We start from the raw sequence: 23,731 nt of genomic DNA, 5'->3' as shown, positions 1-23,731 counted from the left end.
ACAGAATCTGATAAAAAAGCACTTCAGTTGAAAATAAATCAATGCTTCTTGTAGTTACTGTAAATATTTAAATACGAATGATGAAAATGATAGCGGTGTAAGTTAAGATTTCAGGAATTTAAATTTAGTCACGTACTTCAATTTCTGAAAGTATTATCCTTTCTTCTTATTATATACAGCTATGATTCTCAATCCTGCATATTTTTTATTTAACTGATTTTAATTAACTTTAGTAAAAGAATAGGTAACCGAGATGATTCTATATTTACTTCCTAATTAAATATTACAACGCTGACGACAACTTGACCAATGTTGCGTGAGATTTGAAGGTTTAATGTTAATATATTTGCTACGCAATCTCTTTTGCAATTGTAATTTCCACGTGCACGTTTGTCTTTGATTGCTCTTTTAATTGACACAACCTTTAAAACGTTAATAACAAATATGTTGTTAAGAATCATAAAGATATTAGTGATAGGGAGATACAATAAATGTATTACAGTATTCGAAATTGAAGTAGAACGATCGAGACCAGTAGAGAATATAAGCTTTACTTAAACAAAACTGATCTCGAGATAAGAATTTCATTCCACTGGAAATTCGAATGTCAGGCTGTTCCCTATACTTCTATTTCAGGATATTATCTCAATTTCTATCTTATGACGCGCTCGGATACTTGATGTTGTATTTTCTCCGAACTGTATCACATGTCGCTCGTATAATATGTAACTAGGTGAAGGTGATACGAAAAAGTACCATATGAATAGAAAAATTCACCACGTGACTTGTGGAATTCATTAACGTTCCATTACATATGATCTAACACCAGCAAAATGTTTCAGTACGTCGCTTACATACGAAGCGCATATTCGAAGACGTTAATATGACGAGTCAGGCGTCAGGTCTTATCTATCCAGCGTGTGCAATAGATCCGTATTAATATTCTACGCGGCACTTTGTATGTACAATGTACAATCAGATATAGCAGAGACCTAATTCATTTTGATATTTGGCCAGGTGACTCAATCCGTCTTAGCCGAACGCCACAAGGTTCTGTATTCCATTATTCATAGAAACACGTTAACGCCAATTTTCCTTTCGATTTATCGAATTTTTCTTTCTCGTTATTCGCTGCACGATTCAGCGTTTTGATACGAGTACGTTTGTTGTGAGAATCATTGCACCTACTATATGCAATAGCTCGCAAAATTATGCGGACCAGGGATTAAAAATAGCATGATAATTTTGTAAATTTTCACGAAAAAGTTGCAGAAAAATTTGTTCAGTCAGTGGCCACTGAAAACCATACAAATAATGTACATCCGCAATATAGGTATATATGTACTCATATACTATTTATTTATCTACATACAGTACTGTATCTTCTTGCCAGCCTCCTGCTCTTTATTCTCTGACCGCCGCGTATCCTCGCCCATCATTTTTTACAATTTTCTGGCCATAGTGCCTGTTTTACTAACTGGTTACATGCTGAGGTCTTAACCTATTCTGGAATTTCCAAACTCATAGTGTTAGTATATATGTTAGATGTTATCTCCTTTACGATTTCACCATCTTTTGCTAAATAACGTGATTGAATCGTTTTAGTTTCTAAAATTTACCTCAAAATGTAAAATTTCATTGGCTTTATTATCAATACTAAACCACTATACTTCCATTGGCCATTAATCATAGGTGAAATTATAACCCTGTTTGATAGGTTGCCGGTTTCTATTGCAAAATACATACGTAGTAATAGAAGACTAAAAATAGCATGCGTGACGAAATTATACGAACAATAAAATACATCGGTTGTGTTTATCGAAATTAACTTCTAAGGAAAACTGACCATACAAAATATCGAATATATTAAAGATGTTTTTAAGACGTCGCAGTTCGCGGTGAGAAAAGAACATAAGTTGACCATTCGATGGCGCCACTTTACACAGTCCTGTCAAGTACATGATCGTAAAATCGAATGAATCGACGATTGGATATGAAGTCAGAAAAACAAAGTATGTATGTACTTAAAAGGAAAGAATCATAGATAGATTCATTGTGGTGTAGTTTTACGTAGTCGAATGTATACAAGAAGAAAATTTCTATGGTGAATCGATATACAGAAAAAACTGTGTTTCTTGTTTTCTTAGTCTGTTTCCCGCGCATTCTATGTTTCTTTCTCTTGATAAACATTTCAGTCGATAGCCGCGATTCAACCTAGTGAAATTTTTTATTGTATTTTTTGCGATTTAGTATTTTCTTTTTTGTTAGAATGTTTAAGGACGTATAGATAATTATACGTAACTCATTAACTAGTGCTAGTTTATTCATTTCCATATGCTTATTCGCAAATAATTAATTTCAATATTTTGAATGATTTGATATAAAATAAAACAATTGTGTTATATTTATTGGTATGTTTACAAAGATTTTGCAAACTTTCACGATTTCATATCTTAATATCTATGTTTTTTTCTTTTGTCATTTAACGTATGTATACATTTAGTAAGACGTCAGCTGATCGGCGTCACGATGTAAATACGATGTCACGAAAGAATATGGCGCACGGTCGTATACAACTTTCATATCTCGTTATGGTAGATATCAAACATAACCTATCAGGTATTGAAAAAAAAACAATGAACGTTGATTTTACTGTAAACATAGAAAATATGTTGTTGTTATACTGTTATTTGTTCTTCGTAATAGGCCAAGTACTATTACCTAAAGGTTATATCACGTGAAACAAGATTTAAATTTCTCATAATTAAATACTATGAAATAATTGTTACATTCCTTTATAATATTGAAGTGGTACCAGACCACCTAATTTCTGTTTTTTTTTCTCAATATGGGTAAGCTTTATTTAGCTATAAGAAATGTTGTATATTTAATGAAATAATTGAATGCTTAACATCGTACTTTTCTTTCTAGAACTTTTAGACAACTTGAGGCCAGTGTCACCGAAACCAAGCCATGAAAGAGTGAAAACACCTCTTAGTGTTACCAATACAGTGATAGAAGAGGAGGAACAGCCATTTAAAGAAAGATTTTTGAAAATTAATGTTCGTCACATTACAGATGGTCAGGTAAGGTTTATGATTCAATTTACATTTAACGTAAAGCTTCTTACATTCTTTAATGACTTCATGTTGTTACTAAACTGTTGTTTTGTATTCATAGGGTGTTGTTGGTGGAGTGTTACTAGTTACGCCAAATGCAGTCATGTTTGATCCCAATGTTTCTGATCCCCTTGTAATTGAACATGGAGCTGAATCTTACGGTGTTATTGCACCAATGGAATTTGTAGTAAATGCTGCAATTTATTATGATATTGCACATATGCGAGTTGGACATACAGAATCTGGAAACTTAGATAAGAAGCCAGAAATTTATTATATGAAGAAACCTTCACCAATTGAAAATATTAAATGCCAGTCACCAGAAAAGGAGGAAAATTTTCCGGAATTAACGGCGGATGATGCTGAGAATGTATGCAGCTGTGCTGAGAGAGATGGAGATGCTTTTCCAAAGGCCTTTGAGAGAGATCTCGTTACTCCTACTAATCTTCAAAATGTACATGGATTTAAATATTAAACACTAACTACATTTTTGTAATGTGATGATTGTCAGATAATAAACTGAATTTTTTCTGTTTGATTCATAGGAAGAAGATACAACAACAACCAAAGAAAAAGAGAAGGAGAAAGAGAAAGAGAAGGAGACTAAAGCTGTGAGCGGTGGTGGTCAAGCAAGTAGAACATTAGAGGAGCGTAGACGTTCTATGCTTGACCATCACTGGCCAGTTCCTAGCAAAGATCAATATCCATGGCCCATCGAGGATGAACAACAAGATTCTTTAAATTCTGACAAAGTAAACTAATTACTCGTTATCACTAAAACTCAGTATGCTATTCTTAATCGAAATTCAAAATGTAATGAATGTTGATATTTGCAGGTGGACTCCGCGAAGTCGAAGGTGATTCCCGAAGGCGAAGAAGGATCTCTAGTCAAACTGTCATGCCACGACTCTGGTATTGACATACGTGACCCTAATCCCTCTTTCCCAGTAGTTCAACCAAATCCCACAAAGAAAGTTTATTCAGACGCAGATATTGTCTTATCTTCAGATTGGGTCCCTCCTATTACTATTGCTCCGACGAACGTTACAACTGATTCGGTAGATAGTGGTCCTGCCATTAACGGCAGGAAGAAGGCAAGTTCTGTATCTTTTAGCTTAGACAGTAATAATACGGAGGAACCTGAGAAAGATGAGGAACACAAAGACGACGATAAACAAGAGACTCGTAGAAATAAGGTAATACTATAATTTATATCTTTGTTATCTTTTTGATGTAATCTGTATCTTATTTTAATACTTACCGTAATTTGTTTCAGATGTTAAAACGATTATCATATCCTCTGTCATGGATGGAAGGGTTAACTGGCGAAAAGGAAGATGAAAGTAAATCTGGAACTGATAAAGTTTCGAGTCTTCCTAATAGCGCGGATTCTCATCATTCATCAGTTTTCAGCAAAGTTTTCTCAAGGTGATAATACTTAGCCCTGCTAAGTTTATAAAATTTTTATAAGAATTTTTTTTGTAATTTATATGGTACAATAATTTTTATAAATTAATATAATACGCTTTTATATTTTACTTTACTATTCGTGTATGTTAGGAATGAGTAATTCAATGAAAAAGAAATTTGCATACTTTCTATATACAGGAAAGGTTCTCAATGTTCCGGCCTCCTTATATGGTGTAACATTTATTTTTCATGTGGTTGCTTTCTGCTGAAATCTTTTAGAACTTAAAGTAACATTTATAGCATATCTGAGGCTATTCATAACGAAACAGAATTACATATATGATGACGCACAAGCTTGGTAAAACTTCTATCTCGAAAAACAAGTTTTGCTATGAATACCCTCATTTATTATAATATAGAATATTAATTAGAAATTTGCGCGTAGATGCAAGCGGCTTATTGCATTTGCGAAACGCGCTTTGGGATAATCCTTTTTTCGAATTTCTGAACGGAGTAAACGAATCAAAGGAATGGGCACGTGTAACATTTCCAACTCACAATCAGTCCAGACGTCTTCTATAACCTTATACCATCATAGTCCGTTTTTTCAATTTTGTTCTTCTTTTTTTTAAATTTTATTTTTTACGAAATGCTATCAATAAATTTGTCGCTGAAGGCGTATACCTATCAATGGTAAAAAATACATTCACCCTAAAGATTTCGCTCACGAAATAAGAACTTATCCTGGAATGACCTTTAGCGATTAATTTTATTTAGTAGTTACGTAAGTAAAGAAGAAAGTTGTGGCTCAAAAGGATTTTAAGGATATTGTCTATTTTTTCCGCTATTTTGAGACCAGTATGACCAATCAGACTGTGATGGTAAATCTGTGTTAAACATAAAGCTTAACTATGGTTTCCAATGTGACTAACAAAGAATATGTAATGGTGGTGGATATAAGCTCGCCGATCAACCTGGTGAGTGACTTTAGCTCGGGCCTGTTTGCTAAAACTCCCAGCGAAGAGAGCGGTGGGGGCGGTAGAGCCGGAGGAACACCTCCGCTTACCGCCTCCTCTCTCTCCCAGGACACCAGCAACCCTCAGATTTCACCTGGTCCAGGAGGGCTTATGGGGTGAGTTTGGGCCCGGTCATGAACCAGCAACTTATAATGTATCCACGTTAAAATCCACTTTCTCCTTATAATTTTTCTTTCGTATCTGCCCACTGTTGTTCCGCTCTCTTTCGCTCTCTCTTTCTCTCTCTCTCTCTCTTCTCTCTTCTCTCTTCTCTGTTCCCTTTCTCTTGCTCTATCTTTTTCTTACTCTTTTTATCTCTGATTGGGCTGTTGAATTTTATATTAATTTCATTGAACGTTTATCTTCTTAGATGTCTAGTTTGTTGTTCCTTGTTGTTTTCCTATAATTAAGTACGTGAGATTCACGTGCAAGATCATTTCTTACCAGTTTTTTGAGCGACGAACGATTATTGTTTCGTAGGACGTGAAATTAATTCAAGTTTCTCGTAAGTTCCACTTATTCGAGCTTCACACGTATGACACTTTATACTTTGTTATCTTTCATCTATCCTGTCTCTCAGTTGAGTTTTTAATTTTCTGTTAAGCCTTTCTCGAGATTCAGAAAGATCAGCATCTTTTATTCTCTTGCTTTCAGGTAAACGTGCCCCACCATCTTTTCAGAAACTACACCAAATAAAAAAAAAATATATATATATACCGCTTTACAAGTACCGCTTACAGACAACACACGGTTCACCGATCAGTCGAACACAGCGTTTTTAGTATCCCCGAGCAGCCATCCGACTTTATTTCGCCGTACATACATGCTGGATACAATTTTAACATTTATCTTGAATGTCATCGTCTCCCCATGATTTAATCGCTATTTATCATGTTGCAACATATATATTACTCAGTGTACACTGCTTCGAAATTGCAGGGAACACGAAACAGAGAATCTCGTGTGCTCGTGATTTTGAAACGCAATCTCTCAGATATTTAATGAATCGTTAGTAATCTTATGGTTTCCTTTCAGACGGTCTTCCGTGGGCACATTCATCAGACAGCAACCGTTGACATCGTCAGGTAGCAGCAGCGTGGACAGTAACCGAAGTAACAAAACCTTGGCCACAGCTCCTCGATTGGACTATCGTAGCATGGTCTCTGTTGAAGATATGCCCGAACTGTTCGTCAGTTTCGACAGTAAGTGTCCCGGAACTCGATCAGTTTCTTCGTGGAACATGATATATTTCAATCTATACATATATATATATATATCTTTTCGGAATGATTAACTCGATGATTGTAAGATATACTGTGGCAGACTCCGCTCACGCAAAGTATCTTTTTCAGTCCTTTACTGGGTGTTTCGTTTTGTTGGTCGACCGTTTTAAAGAAATGATTATTTCTGTTATGGAATAGCTATTTTTTTTATCGTGTTATTATTGTTAGGTAGTTTGCGCGCAAGAGACTACGTCAACAAAGAAACACCCTTTCAAGGGATCGATAACTCTATAATTAACTACACATAGCCGCGAATACATGAAAAAACAAAAACGGCGAATAAATGATGGCAAACGGGATTACATTCCACGCACTGCACTCGCTCGTATGTATAGACGGCTTCTTAAACGATGTTATTTTGCTAGTGCATTTATTATCCTTTTCTTCGAATTTTTGAGCGCCTTTGGATTCGATTTCGACTACATATATATCTCTCTCTTCACACCTAACTCTTATCGCCAATACAGACTAAAGGAAAGGACAATGATTATATCTAACCAAATGCGCTTACGTTACATTATTACAAGTTTAACGTAGTTTCAATATTATTCTGTATGGTTTTCAAATTTTACTCGTTTGTCATTACTAGTTTTTACATCTTGTATTCGGTGTGTCATTACCCGTGAAAGTTGTTCCACGAATCTGTGCCACCGTTTCGAAGAAACAATATCGAATTGATATTGTTCCAAGTATTCTAAATACCTGACACAGATTCGAGGAACACCGATTCTACCATGATCGTACGGGTTTGGACTCTGTCACTGTCTTTTTTACTTTTTGGTCACAGAGTTTAGACTTGAGTCCCTTCATTCTTAACCTCGTTATCGTTAATTTTAAACGAGGAACATTATTATGTCTTCAGGATTTTGAAACCCTTTCTGCTGCATCTATTTAAAGAATATAATGTTTACAAAGTAAAGATCTTCTATACTGTTAAAAATAAAATATGATATAATAGTAGCTTAAACTTCTATGAATAAGTTGCTAATTTAATATAATTAAACTTAAAGTTATCATGAAGCAGCAGAATAGGTTTCACGATCGTCTGCCAATGAATTCATACTAATGCAGTAATGTCATATGTTTTGTTGTCCCTCTCTAGTCCAAGCACCTAATTTTCCCGAACTCGAAGGCCTCGGTAGGTTCATACTGTATTAGCTTGCTTTTATATCCCTTTTCGTATAAATCACCATATCTCCACAGAGCGTTATATTAATTTACATTATTTATTTCGTTGTCACCTGTTCGACACGTTCTTTTTCTTTGTGCAACATTTTTTTTTCCATCTCCAATTATATCATGCAATTTGAATTTCGCACCATTGACGATTACCTGTCTTGTCCCTTGAGAATTAAAACATTTTTGAACTTTTCACTCACACGTTCCGTTTCATTTCTGCCACTGCACCTGCACACGAATGCACTTATTTCTCTAAATATGTAATCTGTGTAATTTTCACGTCGCCAATATACTCGAAATTTGTCCATCATCGTTTAGATGTGGTTCCGGTTTTTTCACGCTGTTTATCACGTAATTTTGCCCTCCTGCGATGTTGTGCCCGTTTTCTTCGTGTTTGTAACTGTACCGTGTTCTGATTTGTACGTTTGTCTTACGATCCCATTTTTATAATATATGAATAACAATATTTATACAAAAAAGACATTTTTCCGATAATATTGTCTGCGATATTTAATGCGATGCTTTTTAAAATATTCTTCAAAGACGAGCTTCTTGTATGACCCTTATTTTTTTCTACTTCTCTTTTTTTTTTTTTTTATTTGAAGGGAATGTATTTAATGGTATCTAAATATTGTGTGTCTTGTCGGAAAATTCACTAGAAAAGTCGCAAACGCGTGTATCTATTATCGTATAATTAAACGAATATCAAAGGAATCGGTAAAATAATTAATTCCGGAGATAGGAGAATTATAATGTATTTTATAATGAATTGTTCTGTCGCGTTATCTAGAGCTTATACCACGACCAGCCCATTCTTGCGAGGATCCTCCACTGTACCTGAGACTGCGAACAGGAAGGCCCAAAGATAAGAAGATTCCCCGCTCGACGCCTATTATGAGTTATGGCAAGAAGAAGCTGCGGCCAGAATACTGGTTCAGCATACCGCGTAACAGGTAAATAAAACAGAAGTTTCTTCCACGTTGCATTTCACGAGCCTACAAACATTATAACACCTGTAGTTTTCCTAATTTTTTTTTTACAAAACTTTATTCCAAAAATTCTATCTTTAGTCATTTTTAAATGTTCAAACAATTAATACAAATATTTCATCAATTATAAGTTCTGAATTTCATCATAAGATTTCTATCTTTAATCGCTTCATTAATATTTATCGTACATAGATGATTTAATTAAGGTAGTATGATAAAAAATACGTATAACAAAATGCATTAATCGTGCCAAGAACATCTGTTCCGAGTAATCGCAGGAAAATCTTACAACGCATTATTTAGCGTTAGAGCCATAGTTCTAGAGTTAAAACAAGATTCTCTGAGAAACATTCAGTTTCATTCATTATACAAGCGCGAGACACGAAAAATCTTAGTATACGTTGTGAATACCGAAAATCGTAGGACCTTGGATTTTCAAGAGAAATTCGGTTCCTCGTAAATCATCTCTCGCGAATCGTTTCTTAAAGGTCTGTTTCCCATCCTTCTCTATTCTTGCCATTTCCCTGTATCATCGTCGATTTCACGGAAGGAGCCTTGGACAACGGAAGTGACGATAAATTAATCGCCACGCCGCTATGAAATATTCTCGAACAACTTTGCCGAACGAGCGGAACGAAGATAATTGCGAAATCGGGCAACGCGTTATTTTTGAAAATTTAAACGTATCGCGAGATAGAACGGCCAAAAATTACGAGCGGGGCACGTGGCCAGCTGCAAGAGATCGCAAAATAGATCTCGAGACAGCCATCGCGTTCGCTATTTATACGATCGCTTTTACGTTTGTCAACATCGTGAAACGTTCAATGTTCTCCCACGTTCGCCGCGTTTCGTTTTATTGATCCGAGCTGTTTGGACTAGCGGATGCTTTCGCGCTAATAAAATTGTTAAAAAAAGATGCGTTAACGCGATCTTTTCTCGAGAATTGCCAATATTCCGAATTTAGTAACGGTGATTTTTAAGCCGGAATTTGTATATTTTAATTTCGCTCTGATTTTAGTAAACGAAAAAGAACGTAAAGTTTAATTGAAAGCTTAATCTGATTTAGCGATATGTAATCTGTGGTCATTGCGTTAAATCTATTTATATTGTTATCTGATTAGGTAAAGCGTATAAATATATACAGTTTCTTTGCAGATTACTATGGTTGGAAAATTTTTATTCGATCGCACGAATACTTTATTTCTACTCTGATAACTTGATGATTGAATTCAGCAAACTTTTTCACATCGCGTATTATCAATCGCATATTAGATATACCGTTTTTATACGACGAAGTATCAAATACTCTTAAATTTTTATTCGCTATAATCAAATGCAGCTGACACGCTGTTTTTCTGTAACATTATAGATAAAACATCGAGTTATTAAATTAGTAGTAATTAGTAAATCCATAAATTGTTCATTTTATGTTTAGCAAGTACATTGAATAAAATAGATAAATAGTGTGGAAGCGTGTGAGATTAAATACGGCGTTGATTACTTCTAGATAATAAAAAAGCGTGCACTGTGCACGCGAATAGAGTGCGAGTTATCACGTGACGTGTTCAGCGTATCATCGAATGCTTCTAACGCTCGTAACTTTTCCTCTGCGTGCTTACGTTCGCGATATTAGTCTGGCGAAGAAAACGCGACGGAATCACGCCGTGTGCTCGAATCGTTCGAAAAATCGTTTCTACTCCGTGCGAAAATCACGTTTCCCTTCTTATAGTTACAGCAGCGAGCGAAAGGAATTTAAAAATCGGAATTTACGCACTTGAGTATTTGTAACTTTTGTACCAAGTATTTATCATCGTATCGATAAAAATCATTTACATGTTAGATATATATACGACATCCTCATTTCTCATTTTTCTTTTTCTTTTTCTCTTTCTTCTCGTTTTCTAAAATTATGTCCTCTGAACTTTCTTTTATTCGCCACTGTATATACGATTTAGGTACTCTACTTATCTGCACTCCATTCATAGAATCAAAATGTTGATAGTTCTGGAATTGAATTCACTTACCTTGACGTGAACGACTATTGTTTAAGCGAAAAATGAGACTTAGTCAAGAAAATCAGTGAACTGTTGTTATATGTATAAGCAAGTTATCCTTGGACGTTATGTAATTAATTTCCTCTGACGTTCTTGAAAATTATGTCTTCAACTTTTAATTTCATTCGCTCTTTCTATAGTTAGCGTTGTTTATGTTTAACAACAACGAAGAATAAACATTTAATAATACGTGGGTTGAAATCAAATCTTCCAGCGAGCAGGAACGCGTGGATTACAATCGAATAATGTTATTGTAAATAAACTGCGGATATTTATGCCAATCACGAGAATTTTTTTTTTTGCGTGTAAAAATTCGCGCGAAAGCACGTAATGCATGAAAATATATAAAATCTCGAAAGTAAAGTACACGTTATGATACTTAATCAATGAAACAAATCTCTTAAACTTAAGCTTGTGGCTTTCCCTTCTTGCACTGTATCAACAGTTATATGAATTTACATAAAAATACGAGAGATCAGGACGATAAACATCAAGATAAATGGCGTTCTAACATACAACTATTTCGCATCGCGTTACACGTATGTTTCTGACCTGGCGAACGTTTTGTGTACTATAATAGCATTACTACGTGTTGCACGGTAGGGATAAATCGAAAGAACAGTGTCTGGTAGCCGTCACGTGATTGGGAAATTAGGTAACACGACGCAGAAGCGTATTTTCATTCCGCGCAACTGGCAGTTTTACTTTTGACCTGAAACGTCGTCTAGAGCAGAGCTTCCTGAACTATGGATCGTGAAAATATTTACAATTGTCGCATAGCAGTGAAATAAAAAATATCGATCACCTGTCATTAAAAGATCCCGAAGAATTTACTGAGTTACTAATCGACATGATTATAAAACACCAGCTCTTTAAAAAATCGTTTAAACTGGTTTTTGCTTGGAATCAGAACAGAATTTCCAGCTGTTTCTAAAATTGTCTTAAACGCGCTTATACCATTTTCTACTACGTGTCTATGACTGAACAACGTTTTCATCGTCATCTATCGTGAAATTAAAATATTAATTTTAAAAAATATTTAAAAAGATTGCTCTGTTGTATCAGATATACAGCCAAGATTTAATTCTTTATGCAAATAAGAAAACAAGCACATTTATCTCATCAATATTTGTTCTAAGATATAATAATGAATAATCGAATTATAAATGTGACAAAGAATCGTTTAAAATCAAACAGGTTTGATTAAAGTTTCGTATATTTATTTCATGTGCCATTTTATGTAATTTTATATAACTAGCTTCCTGTACAATTGTCTTAGGCGAAATGGAATCGCGAATGGAAAAGATGTAAAAAACCCAACGACGTTTTACGCTAATCTCTCGCTTCATCGTCTTAGATAGACAGATATTCAAATTGTTTCCTGTTACCTGATTGTGTACAAAGCGGTCTTCCGATGGACGAACTTAAGACGAGTATAATAAATACAAGATGATGAGCAGTTCTCTCATCTTCTGATTGGTCGGCTTATTTAAAAAAGAATACTTCTCTCGAGACCAGAAATGCACAGCAGTTTGTGGAATTTTTTACACGTATAATTGTCGTTTCTGAATTTAGGAATTCTTCTTGTATTTTTTCAGGTTCAGAGAGAGAGAGAGAGAGAGAGAGAGAGAGAGAGAGAGACAGACAGACAGACAGACAGACAGACAGAGACAGAGAGAGGGGAGAAGAGAGAAACAGACAGACATACAGACAGAGAGAAATTAAGGATTTAAGAGTTTCTTGTAGATTGGAAAAGGTCAAGGATTTAAGCTTTTCTTGTAGATTGCGAGGTTTGGGATTTAGAAGTTGCGTAGATCGGATTTCTAAGATTTAGAAGCGAATATTATAAATTAGAAGCGAATAAAGTAGACCCAATCGTGTACAGAAAGTAATTAATAAGAGGTAATCTTTGCTCACCGACTAAAAAGAATTCAGTTTTGAGAATGTTAATATAATTTCTTAAACGTAGCACGTAACAGAGTGGCGATAGATAAAACACTTTATTGGATAATAATAATTTTTACGTGCAATATAAATTGAAATATAAATTGAGAAGCTTGTAGCGCCAATTTTTCGATAATAATCGTTGTCCTTGAAATCTATTAATACTCTGTGTTTTTGATAATAAGAACAGTAAGATAAGAGGCTATTTGTTTTTTAATTCCGCACGGTTAAACTTCAATTAAAATTTTGTTTGTTTGTTTATAATGACAGTAATTATTAACTCATGCTAGTTTCTAATGATCGAAATGATCTTATTTAACGTAAAACACCTTTGAAACATTAGACAATAGTTATTGTAGCAACAGTTGGATGTCGCGATAACGGACAGGTGATAATGATATACCTAATCGACATGCTTTGAACAATGACGGGCAATGTCAAACAGATAAAACGCTTTTGTACGCAGTAAAAAATTTCACTTGGAACCGACTGTGTTCCGCATTCGTTCGACTCCTCTCTTTTAATTCGTACGCCTCGTAGAAATAACATTTGGACTACGTGTAACTCGCGATATCGCGACTCCGTGACGGCTACGCCTTTAAAAAATCAGTTAAATTTTGCACCAGCTGCAACAAGTTTACGTCATCGTAATAAATATACATAATTCCTGCATGATTCACTCGTCTAATTCTTGTTCAGTCGAGCGACGTGATTCTAACAAGTGCCTCTGTGGTATCCTCGTTGGTTGCATCATAATCGCTTTGTTCTTCACCGGTGCAACCTGTTGTGATTCTGCAAGCAAGTTTCAAGGAATAACCGAGTTGCTGCAAGCTAAACGTACAAAATTTATCGAAGTAGTTCGGTGTTGGTTTCAAAGAATGATCGAGTCGTTTGACGCAAAGTTAATCAAATTTGTGAAGCTGGTCCAGTGTTCAAAAGCGTATCGGTCTAACAGTGATTCCGAGTGTTACAACTTGCGATATTTTTTGAAATAAGTTTTAAAGGGCAGCCGAGTGGTTTAAAGCGGAAACCTCGAAATTCACGAAACTATTTCGGTGTCTGTAAATGTGTTTTAAAGAGAATTGTATAACGCGAAACTTTGGAACTTCGTTGGAACTGAAATCGCGCTGTGCAGAAGAAGAACCGCGTGGTCATTGAAGGAAATAGGAAATGTCCTCGTACGGTCTTGATATCTGTTAAAGAAAGTCAAATTTGAGAGACGACTGGATTGAGCGTACGAGTACCGTACCTAATAAGACAGCAAAATGAATTGGGGATTGAGCAGTGTCAGCAACGTGGTGAATTTCATTTACAACCAGAATCTCTCGAATACCGTGCAGAACATTATACCGTTCGTTAATCGAAGGTAGTAAACTGGTGAAATCGATTTCTCTTTTACTTTCAATGTTTGAGTGATTGGGTAACTCAATGTATTTCTTATGGTTAGATATAGATAGTTAAGAATATCGTGTTAATTATAATGTTCATTTATTTACAGTGTTGGTCAAAGCTATGAAGTCATTCACGTATTTCGTAGAATCAAAAAATTGAACGAAGTAGTTACCTTGGGTTACCTTAAACTATCCGGTAAACAATTTATTCGGATAAAGAAAATTGAAATTTAATTTGAGAAATCAATGAACAAATATCCATTTGTGTAATCTCGTTTCACAATAGGCTTTAAAACACGACATAACGTTTATTGGAAGTTACAACCGATATTACGTTACCGATTATTGTTATCAAATCAGTGCGATAAGAGCATTCGTAATCCTCGTCGATTCTCTCGTGTACGTTTGCCTGATAAATACACGCAAGGGAACGAGGTGAACTCTCGTAGAATAGAAAAGAAACTAGCTGAATGAGCGTCGCTGATTAATACTAAGCGTGTTCTTGGTGTTTGCAGGGTGGACGACCTCTACAGGTTTATCCATGCGTGGGTGCCGTCGCTTTATGGAGAACTCGACGAGAATTATTGGCGAGAACGGGGATATGTCTTGCTGGACACTGACACGGATCTATCACCTGAATTGTCGCCGCACGAGGCTGGGAAAGCCGGGGAAGCCACCGAGGAGGAAAAATGTCGTCAAGACAGCGATGAGATCTCCGAGCTGACGAGGGAATCATGGGAGGTAAGTGGCTCGATTTTAAAACTCTTCTCGCCTAATTGGCCATCGACGGCGACGATTTTATTTTCTCGTTATACGTTGACACGCTGAACGTTTGTGTAGTCAGGATGAAAGATTAATTAATTAACTCGGTTCTTTGAAAATATCAAGGTTTGATCACCTAACTTCGTTATACAGTTTTATTATTATTTTTTTCTTTTTTATAGCTTATGGGACATTTCTGTAGATTGTTGACATATGTCAATCTTTGATGAAATCTTGTATTAATCATTTGCAGAAAACACTCAAGTCGAGTCAAAGAACATTCAACTTTTATACTTGCTATTTCTTTTTCAAATCTTTAATTCGTTATATACATTAATAGTTTGACAATTTTCTTCGCAAATTGTCCTATATTCTTTAAAGTGGAATATACAACATAATTGAAAAGTCTTTGTAGAAGATACTGTAAGTGCGAAAATTGAAAAACTTTGATGTTTCATTGGGAAATGTCTTACATACCGACAAGAATACTGTACTATAGAATTTATGTGCTATTTTAATCTTCCTAAATGGCTATTAACCTAAGTGCTAGAAGATGGTGTCACAACGTCACCTCTACAGAGAAAAATATAAGTACCAATGAACTTTAGTTAATTGTTGCTTGGCTTTTGTCTGTGCCACCTATCTGGATGAATTGAGCACCAAGTTTTCTTTACAAGTAAAAGATGGCACATACAGACTTTTCTACAGATACGCTTCTCTTTTTCCTGAATTTGAACTACATCAATGCATCGGTTTCCTTTTCCTCCTGAGAAACTTGTTTCTTGGCACTTGTCAAGTGTTTTCTACAAGCACTCTTCAAATTTTCGAGCACGTTTTCCCTTTTAAATATAATACAATCTTATTCAGTTTTTAAAACCTTATCTCGTAGAACACATTATAAGATATAAAAATCGTTCAGCGTGATTACGTGTAATCAACCATCGAATCAACTCATACAGACACATACGTACTTGATTTTATCCTCGTTTATCACGATATCAGCATCTTCGTAATAATTTCGTATTTTCTTTGACTCATCTCGCGAGCTACGAGTCCTCTGCACCCAGGTTCGATGCACTCGTTCGTCGCTGTCAAACATAGCCATAGTTTGATTTGTCGAACGGTCGTGTTAACTGCGTTAACACACTGGAACATTCTCTTCTAGAATTTTGTTCCTCACGTTCGCACTTGTGTTTCTTTCGTTTCCTTTTTTCGTTGTCATCGTCATCTTAAATATTTATCGATTGGTTGCTCGTAACGCTGTGCACAGCTTCGTCTTCTCATTTCCACTTCACGTTTCTTCATGTTTTCTCGCGTCACGTTCACGCACCAAGTTATCATCGTCGTCATCATTGGATTCCATCCATCGGATCCGAGCACCGTATCAATTGTTTTTTCGCATATCTCCTTCGAGCTTTTCTTTTTTTCTGGCCGATCGGTTCTTTTCTTCTTTTAGTTTTCATTTTATCTAAACCAAGAAAAAGTTAGCGTTAGTGATTCCAGTGCACCCTCGATCCTTGCATCGATGTTGAGAACAGTCGGAAAACTCTTGAAACTTTTTCAGAACTGTGTAGTACATTTTTATTCGCGTGGAGTAATTGAGAAGTAGCTTGCAAACTGTCGAGAGCTTTTCAGGACTATCTATGCTTGTATCAGGAAAGATTTCTTTTTCATTTAAAAATCTGTACATTTCTGAAGAAGAGATCTATATATGTTCGACGTGAATTATCTAAAAATGACTCGAGAACTCCTTAGAAATGTTCAGAACTGTTTCTATATTATTAAGAGTATATTTAAGAGTAAGAGAGATGTTTTCCTATGTTCGAAACTCGTGAGAGCAAGCTTTTGAAAGAAACTTCGACAACAATTTTAACACATTCAAAGGAATTCCTGGACTTAACTCCAACTTGCAAAATGAAAGCTTAAAGAGTCGAGAAAATTGTACAAGGAATGTGAAATAGTTTTCGATGCGAGTATCGAGGGAACCAGGTGGAAATCCAGTTAATGAAACCGCTAAAAACGGCCGATTATATTGGCTAACAGCTGATCAAGGCCCCCTACGTAAAGCTGTACAGCATCCTGAAGACGTCGAGCACATCGGCGGATTCCGAGCAGATCCAGGACCCGGAGGTACCGATTCCCCACTCCTCCGTTGTCGATCATTTTTTATTACAGAATAGGCACAAACTCAAATTGCTCGATATTGACTATAAAAGATACGCACCTCATAGATTGTACACAGTCTGCCACACCTTCTTCTACTTGTTCTACTTGTTTCCGGATCTACCGTTGCACCGTTGTCACGCGATGTTGCGGCCTAACCCACGTTGATCGTTTCCTTTGCGTCATTGTTGTCCCAAAACGCTTCTTGCCGCTTCATTGACTGGCCGATAGTTAGGTATATTACGGTGTACGCGGTTATTGTTGCGACGTGCATGGAGGAAAATGCTAATTAACGAGATAGATGTCAGAGGTGAAAGGAAATGTTGAGCTGAAACGATTTGAATAAAAGCCATCTTGAAATTTGAATATATCATTTGGTAAGATTTGAAGCTGCTGATGAAACAAGAATGTGGAATGTTATTAATTGTAACATAGTAGAACTTTATGTAAGGGAATAAGAAAAATTTCAAATGGGTCGATTAGCTCGTCGCAGGATTCCAAGTTGCCTTGTGTCGTTTGAATTTTTGTCTTTTTAATGTCGTACATATTTCGATTTCTTTAAATTTCATAAAATTATAGAATCTAGATGAAAGAAATAGCGTGGAGAAGATATTGGACGAGACCGTGGAAGACAGAATTGGAGAATGTAAATTGATGGGAAAAATTTGCAAATGTAACGCGTTAACAGGAAGTTGGTTTACGTTATCGTTAGCTAGCTTGATTAATTCGAACGAGACTTAAGATCAGGTTGATCGACATCGATCAACCACGTAACCCTCGAGTTTCTCGTCAGACTATATCGTACCGATGATACTTCGAGACAGAAATAGTCGTGTGTCTTCGTCGTTCTTGAACCCCTTCGTTCGGTCGAACACCTCACTGGGCGGTTTTAATCGTCGCCCAAATCGCGTTGAACATTCTCTTCTGTATTTAGAGCCAGACCAACGGCCTCTTCGGCTAAAATATACCCCGACGTGTGTCGCGTGTGGATATTAAACGTGCATGCTGTTCTCTGTACGCTCAGCTTTGGATTCTCACTGCCGTCTCGTCTCGTACAGCTGATCATTCGTTTAGTCTTTAGACGGATTATTCGCGGCATGATTCACATCCACTGCATTATAAACATGCCACTACACGAGAAATGTAAAAACAGGAAAGAAGAGTTTATCAGAAAGAGTTTATCTTTATGAAGATAAAGTGATATAAAATCAAATCTTATACGGATTCTCTGCATTTTTCTTTTTTTATAGATGACAGACAAATTCCATGTTACATAGATTTTCAAAATTTAAGTATCAAAATACCAGAGTAATTTGCATGTTCATTAGAAGAGCTTTATTATCAAGAATCATCGGGTGCACGATACAAAATCGATTCAGGCGAAGATCTCTCAGCTTGCAGATCACATCAATTTAGAAGTAACTGGTCTAATCTCGAATCTCAACTACAACGATGCTTTAAGATACAAATCTTGCTGAAATTTTTAATAATTTCGAGATTAACTAGGGACCATTTCCTTCGAAAATTTTGTATAAAAAAACAAACAAATCATGGAGCATGAAAATGTTTGACGCTTGTTTACGTGAATCTCGTTCCAGAAATATTCAACGATTTCCTGCGGTTTGTCCGATCGGATCGCTTTGTCTGCGCGCGCGCGCACGCCCAAAGCCCGCGGTGATCCTCATAGATCGTTTTTCATCGTGGGGGAAGGTTAATGAGACCAAAATGCTTTTCGGATGATGCCGCTGTGACCGATTTATTTCCGGAAGGTCGCTCGCGACTCGCCTACGTCACTGCTTCCGTTCGACGATGATATCGTTTGCCAAATACAGATGTTCATCGCACGTGAACAATCCTGCTTGCTCACTGCAGCAATAAAAGCAACGACTGTGAATCAATGGCTATTTTTACAACGCTCTTACTCTTTCCTAAAGCCTGTGTATGTATCCGCTGTCGAATGTTCGATGTGATGAACTTTTCATTGAAGAAGAATTTTACGTGTGACCATAAGTGTCTTTTATGGAATATGGATGATAATAATCATTGAGGACGATGATAAGGAATACTGTAGTCAGTAATTGGATGATAGTAAGCGTGACCATAATCGTTTCTTAAACCAAGATTACGATTATTGTTTATTTGATGTCTGTTGCAGGAGACTGTAAGAATAATTAAAATTGATATATATATATATATATATATACATATATATATATATATATATAAGTAGAGATAAGCGTACCACTTGGAAAGATTACACAAATAATTACCATTAGTAATTCAAATGAAGCTACAATGTGACTATAGGTATTTATTGTTGGTATATACGAGGAAAAATAATTAGTCAATTGTACAGGGTGTCCAAGGTTATTAATTCCCAAGGTTTTTCTCGCAAACGATAAGTATGAGGAAAAATGTTGCAAAGCGAACTACGTATTCACGACATTCTTTTCGCAGGTACAAAGATGCACGTGCGCTTTTATGTTTTAAATGAATCTGTCGTATGTAAGATGGAGAAAACATAAATACAAGAATATTGCGTTACGTCGTTCCCTGTTTTTTTCATGTGATATTTTACAAAATTAAGGGCAAAATATGTTCTAAAGTAATCAGCTTTCGACCATATTATGTTCGCATAATATTTTCTTTTTTCGTGGACTGACGAGAGGATTCGATGTACGCAAAGAGAGGAAGATTTTCATTTAAGACATAGTCAAGCAAGATGTACATGTATTTTTTCGCTTGCGAAAAAAGATACTATGGTGAACGTATAACTCATTTTGAATTATTCATATTTACCAACTTTCATTTTTCCCTCACACTCGTTGCTTACTTACGAGAAAAACGCTGATAACCAACAGCGTGAACAGCCTGTGCACTTATCCCTATCCTCGGTTAAGGCTAATTGTAAATATTAACGTTTGAACGTTCTACGATACACCGATATTAATGCAAGTTGGTTTCTAAGTAACCGTATTTCACTCGATGTTTTTTCCATTGAGACATTTTTATGTCGAGCCACGACAAAAGATTTCGAAGATGTTGCAAATGTGCCAAGGTTATTTTCAACGGTGAATCCATTGACGTCAATGACAATGGAAATGTTGAGAACTGGCCGCATAATTGTGCGTTTATAATTGGACAACTTCGAACCTGAAGTATATCAATCATTACTCGTCGAACTTTTGGAAAACTGAACTGCTCCTCTATGGAGTAGAAAATAGATTAGTTTCAGTAGTGGGTGGTCCTGACTGGGGTCGATGTTCTATGTCGATTGCACGTATCTCACCCTGTTTATCATATCTATACGCGAAGGGCTATCGTGGGCTAAAATTATCCTTCGTCCGTTTCTAAACTCTGTGCATGACACTCATTAGCGAATTCTATTCATTTTCTAATAGGAACAAAACGAACGTAAATATACAAAGATCCGTAGAAACAGAAACGTGACCGGTACACCTCCGTCAGTTTTTTAATTTTAACACCACGCTGTGACTGAAGCTGAATATTTAAACTCGAATATTTGAAAACGAAAGGAACCTGTTAGATCCGAAAGATAGAAAAAAGTTTCAATACCACGTTCTGACTGAAGATGAATATTTAAACACGAAATAGCTAGAAAAAAAAGAACCTGTTAGATTCGCGAGATAGAAGAAAAATAAACATAACGCGTGTCGATAAAATAATAATCAAATATGTATTCCTTGGACCAGCATTAGTCACTGTAGACAATTTCTATAGGAAACTACGTTACTAAATTTACGATCAACGTTAAAATTAAAGGAATGGAAAAGATCGGTATCGAAAAGATGGACATCAAAGACGATAAAGATTCTCACTCGTCATTTCATTCTAAACACGTGTATATCTCGGTATAATTATTCTTAGAGCCATATTTCAATGGCCACGTTCTTCTTCCCTCGAACTCACGTTCTTTCTCCCTCTGCAAATTTTTTCAAAAGCTCTGCTTCCAAAACTCTGCTCGTATCGCTCGAAAATACCAAGTGAGGATTGCATAAAGTACGATCGACGTAGAACACGCGAGCAACGAGCGGATTCTAGCCTCTCGCGAACCCTCCGTCGTGTTTCCAAAAACAAGTCGCCGTAGACGATGTTTCCGTCCTCGAGTTGTTTCACACCGTGGTCCGAGGACACGCTGGAACGCGTCACCTTCGCTCTCTCGGAACCGTGCCAACATTCCATCTTCGTTCCATTAGCTCCACGAAACTTCGCTAAAATTGCCCAGCTAGCGAGAACCATGGCGCCAGCCCGTAACACGTCGCTGGACACGGGCAGGATAAACAATGCATTCCTCCGATCGTTTCTCCTTGCCATCTGTTGCTTGTGATTTCAGATATAACGTTCCTTCATTTCGAATTCTGTAGTCCGACTTGTTATTAACCTTTTCACTGTCTGTTACGAGCGTCTATGAGACGTTCGTTCAACTATATTGCTCGCTGCATCTATTACGATAATATGTAGCAAATGAAGTGCGATTCGTGTTCCAGATCTGTGTAATAAATAATGGTAAATATAAAATACTCGACATATGAAGTATTGAGAGGAGAGTAACGCTGTGTAAGATCGGGAGGAAACTTGCGTTAATGACGTCAAAAGATAGAAAATGTTCGTGTCAACTCTTTTTCGAAAATGCTTTATCGTAGAACTGTAAGGATTTACAAGCAGTTGTAAGCAAGTGCAAATATTTTTATTGATTGTTTCATAGCAGTTGTAATGAACGTTCGAGATTTCTTCCCTCTGCAAGAATGCAGTCTTTCATTCGTGGAATTAATGATTGTCGAATTCCTTCAAATATTGCTGACGTTGTAGAAATAATAGTCCAAAATGGAGCAGAACTGTTCTTCTGTCTGTGTCACATTTTCTTTAGAAATAGTTTCACAGATTCCCCGGAAATCTTTAAACGCTTATAAGTTATAAACTAATAGCATTATGAATTAAAACTCTGAGCTTCCCATACGAACCTTTTGTTCCTTCCTGCCTTATCTTCTTTATGGTTCGTCAATTTCTAATGTGCAATTTGATTTGTTATTAACCCTTTCACTGTCTATGGGTATCTATAGGCGATCGCTGTACATTGTATTATAAATATCAAATTAAGTATGCTTCATATTCTATACTTACATATAAAATGCACGTGCTTTACCAGCGGCAAGCAACTTCAAAGGCTAATAATCAAAGAGATTGAAACTACGTGTAAAAAGTTAATTTCGCTTTGAAGCAGTGCGTTGCTTAAATTGAATGATCAATCGATCGTCCATTGTTGTTATTCAAAAAGCTATGAAATCTCGAACAAGGATTGATTGGACTGTGTTTAATAAACTGATTGGAATAGCGATGGTTCTTCATATGTTGATTTATTTCGCTCGTAAAATGCGATCATTTATTCAGTTCTTTTTCCTCCTAACGCTGGAATTAAAATCGTGTCGATAATGATTTTGTCGATTCGCGTCGATTTTTCGCCGAAATGACGTGTACTGAATATTTAAAGAAAAATTAAAAAAATGGAATTTTCTGTACGAGCTATAAATTCACAGTCACACAATATTTATAAAAGTAAACGTTGATTAAGTAATTTCTTTATTCGTTTTCTTATCTGCAGTATTTTTTTTTTTTATTAGAATGATCATTTTAACAAATATCGAATCCATGAAAATGAAATCTAAATTGTCCGTATAGACTACGAATTTGCACACAGTATCAAAATACAACAGCATGTGCCTATTAATTGTATGCAAGTCACACTTTCCTTATCGTGCGTTCGTTAGCGTGCGAAATCGTGTGTAGCTCTGAAAACACAGCTGGTCGACGATAAAACAGTGATCGAGTGTAAATAAGATATGATCGTTGTCTCTCGTCAGAGTTGAATTTCTAAAAATTTCCGCTGCTGTCGTTTCAGCTCTCCTATTATCCAAATATCTCGGTCTAATTGTTCCTAAATGATCGCGGATACCTGGCATACGCGTTTCACGTAGCAACGAAGGTCCAATTCGACACCTCCATTGTCCAGTTGTAGCTCGAGCAACGACTAAATATTAGATGATAAATTCTTCGAATTCTTCGTGTAGCGAATAGAAACGATAACATATTAAGATCGTAAAATAAAGCAAATAAATAAAATAGCACTAACAATTGTATTAATCTCAGTTAGAGCTACACTTGTATAGACCCCGACATTACTTTTCTTTCTCGACTTTTATCTTATTGGATATTGACTCATGTCATGTCAACAATGTTGAAGTTTGCTGTAATGAATGAATGTTTGTTGGAATAGGATGTATATTTAGTTGCAATAATATCGTAAAAGCTGCAAATATTGCATCGAATAATGATAAAATATTTCATCGCGCTTAGCTATATTAATTTTTTAATTTAAACAAAATGTGACGCAGTAATGGTGCGT

At 36.0% G+C, this 23,731-nt stretch overlaps 1 protein-coding gene and 3 long non-coding RNA genes across 20 annotated transcripts in view; 2 read left to right on the top strand and 2 right to left on the bottom strand.

The window, feature by feature from the left end:
- mtd (TLD domain-containing protein mustard) overlaps positions 1–23,731 on the top strand; it is a 302,195-nt gene that overhangs the window by 251,335 nt on the left and 27,129 nt on the right. For 6 of the 16 annotated variants that reach the window (XM_076624102.1, XM_076624100.1, XM_076624098.1 and 3 more), the window contains 10 exons: positions 2,932–3,086; positions 3,181–3,573; positions 3,665–3,871; positions 3,956–4,315; positions 4,396–4,547; positions 5,491–5,661; positions 6,581–6,747; positions 8,798–8,960; positions 14,901–15,126; positions 17,191–17,277. In XM_076624102.1, the coding sequence (XP_076480217.1) occupies positions 2,932–3,086; positions 3,181–3,573; positions 3,665–3,871; positions 3,956–4,315; positions 4,396–4,547; positions 5,491–5,661; positions 6,581–6,747; positions 8,798–8,960; positions 14,901–15,126; positions 17,191–17,277 (2,081 nt within the window). Of the gene's footprint in view, positions 1–2,721; positions 2,853–2,931; positions 3,087–3,180; positions 3,574–3,664; positions 3,872–3,955; positions 4,316–4,395; positions 4,548–5,490; positions 5,662–6,580; positions 6,748–7,872; positions 7,967–8,797; positions 8,961–10,622; positions 10,797–12,713; positions 14,361–14,900; positions 15,127–17,190; positions 17,278–23,731 lie in introns of those variants that run through there. The other 10 variants (XM_076624097.1, XM_076624103.1, XM_033343678.2 and 7 more) reach the window with 10 other exon arrangements.
- Positions 837–2,844, top strand: LOC143303567 (uncharacterized). The gene is made up of 3 exons (XR_013060009.1): positions 837–2,012; positions 2,504–2,619; positions 2,707–2,844. It is a non-coding gene; the product is annotated as an uncharacterized LOC143303567 (long non-coding RNA).
- LOC143303571 (uncharacterized) lies at positions 8,585–11,605 on the bottom strand. The gene is made up of 2 exons (XR_013060020.1): positions 11,021–11,605; positions 8,585–9,002 (listed from the first exon to the last, which is right to left on the bottom strand). It is a non-coding gene; the product is annotated as an uncharacterized LOC143303571 (long non-coding RNA).
- LOC117161915 (uncharacterized) lies at positions 15,124–18,544 on the bottom strand. 2 transcript variants are annotated; one of them, XR_013060007.1, is made up of 3 exons: positions 17,372–18,544; positions 16,119–16,615; positions 15,124–15,986 (listed from the first exon to the last, which is right to left on the bottom strand). It is a non-coding gene; the product is annotated as an uncharacterized LOC117161915 (long non-coding RNA). The 2 variants fall into 2 exon arrangements; XR_013060008.1 differs by lacking the exon at positions 17,372–18,544 and having other exon boundaries at positions 16,119–17,115.

This window comes from Bombus vancouverensis, chromosome 14, assembly GCF_051014615.1.
Source record: "Bombus vancouverensis nearcticus chromosome 14, iyBomVanc1_principal, whole genome shotgun sequence".
Taxonomy (NCBI): Eukaryota; Metazoa; Arthropoda; class Insecta; order Hymenoptera; family Apidae; genus Bombus; species Bombus vancouverensis.
Note: the sequence above shows the minus strand (reverse complement) of the source record. Positions and strands in the feature narration are given on the sequence as shown.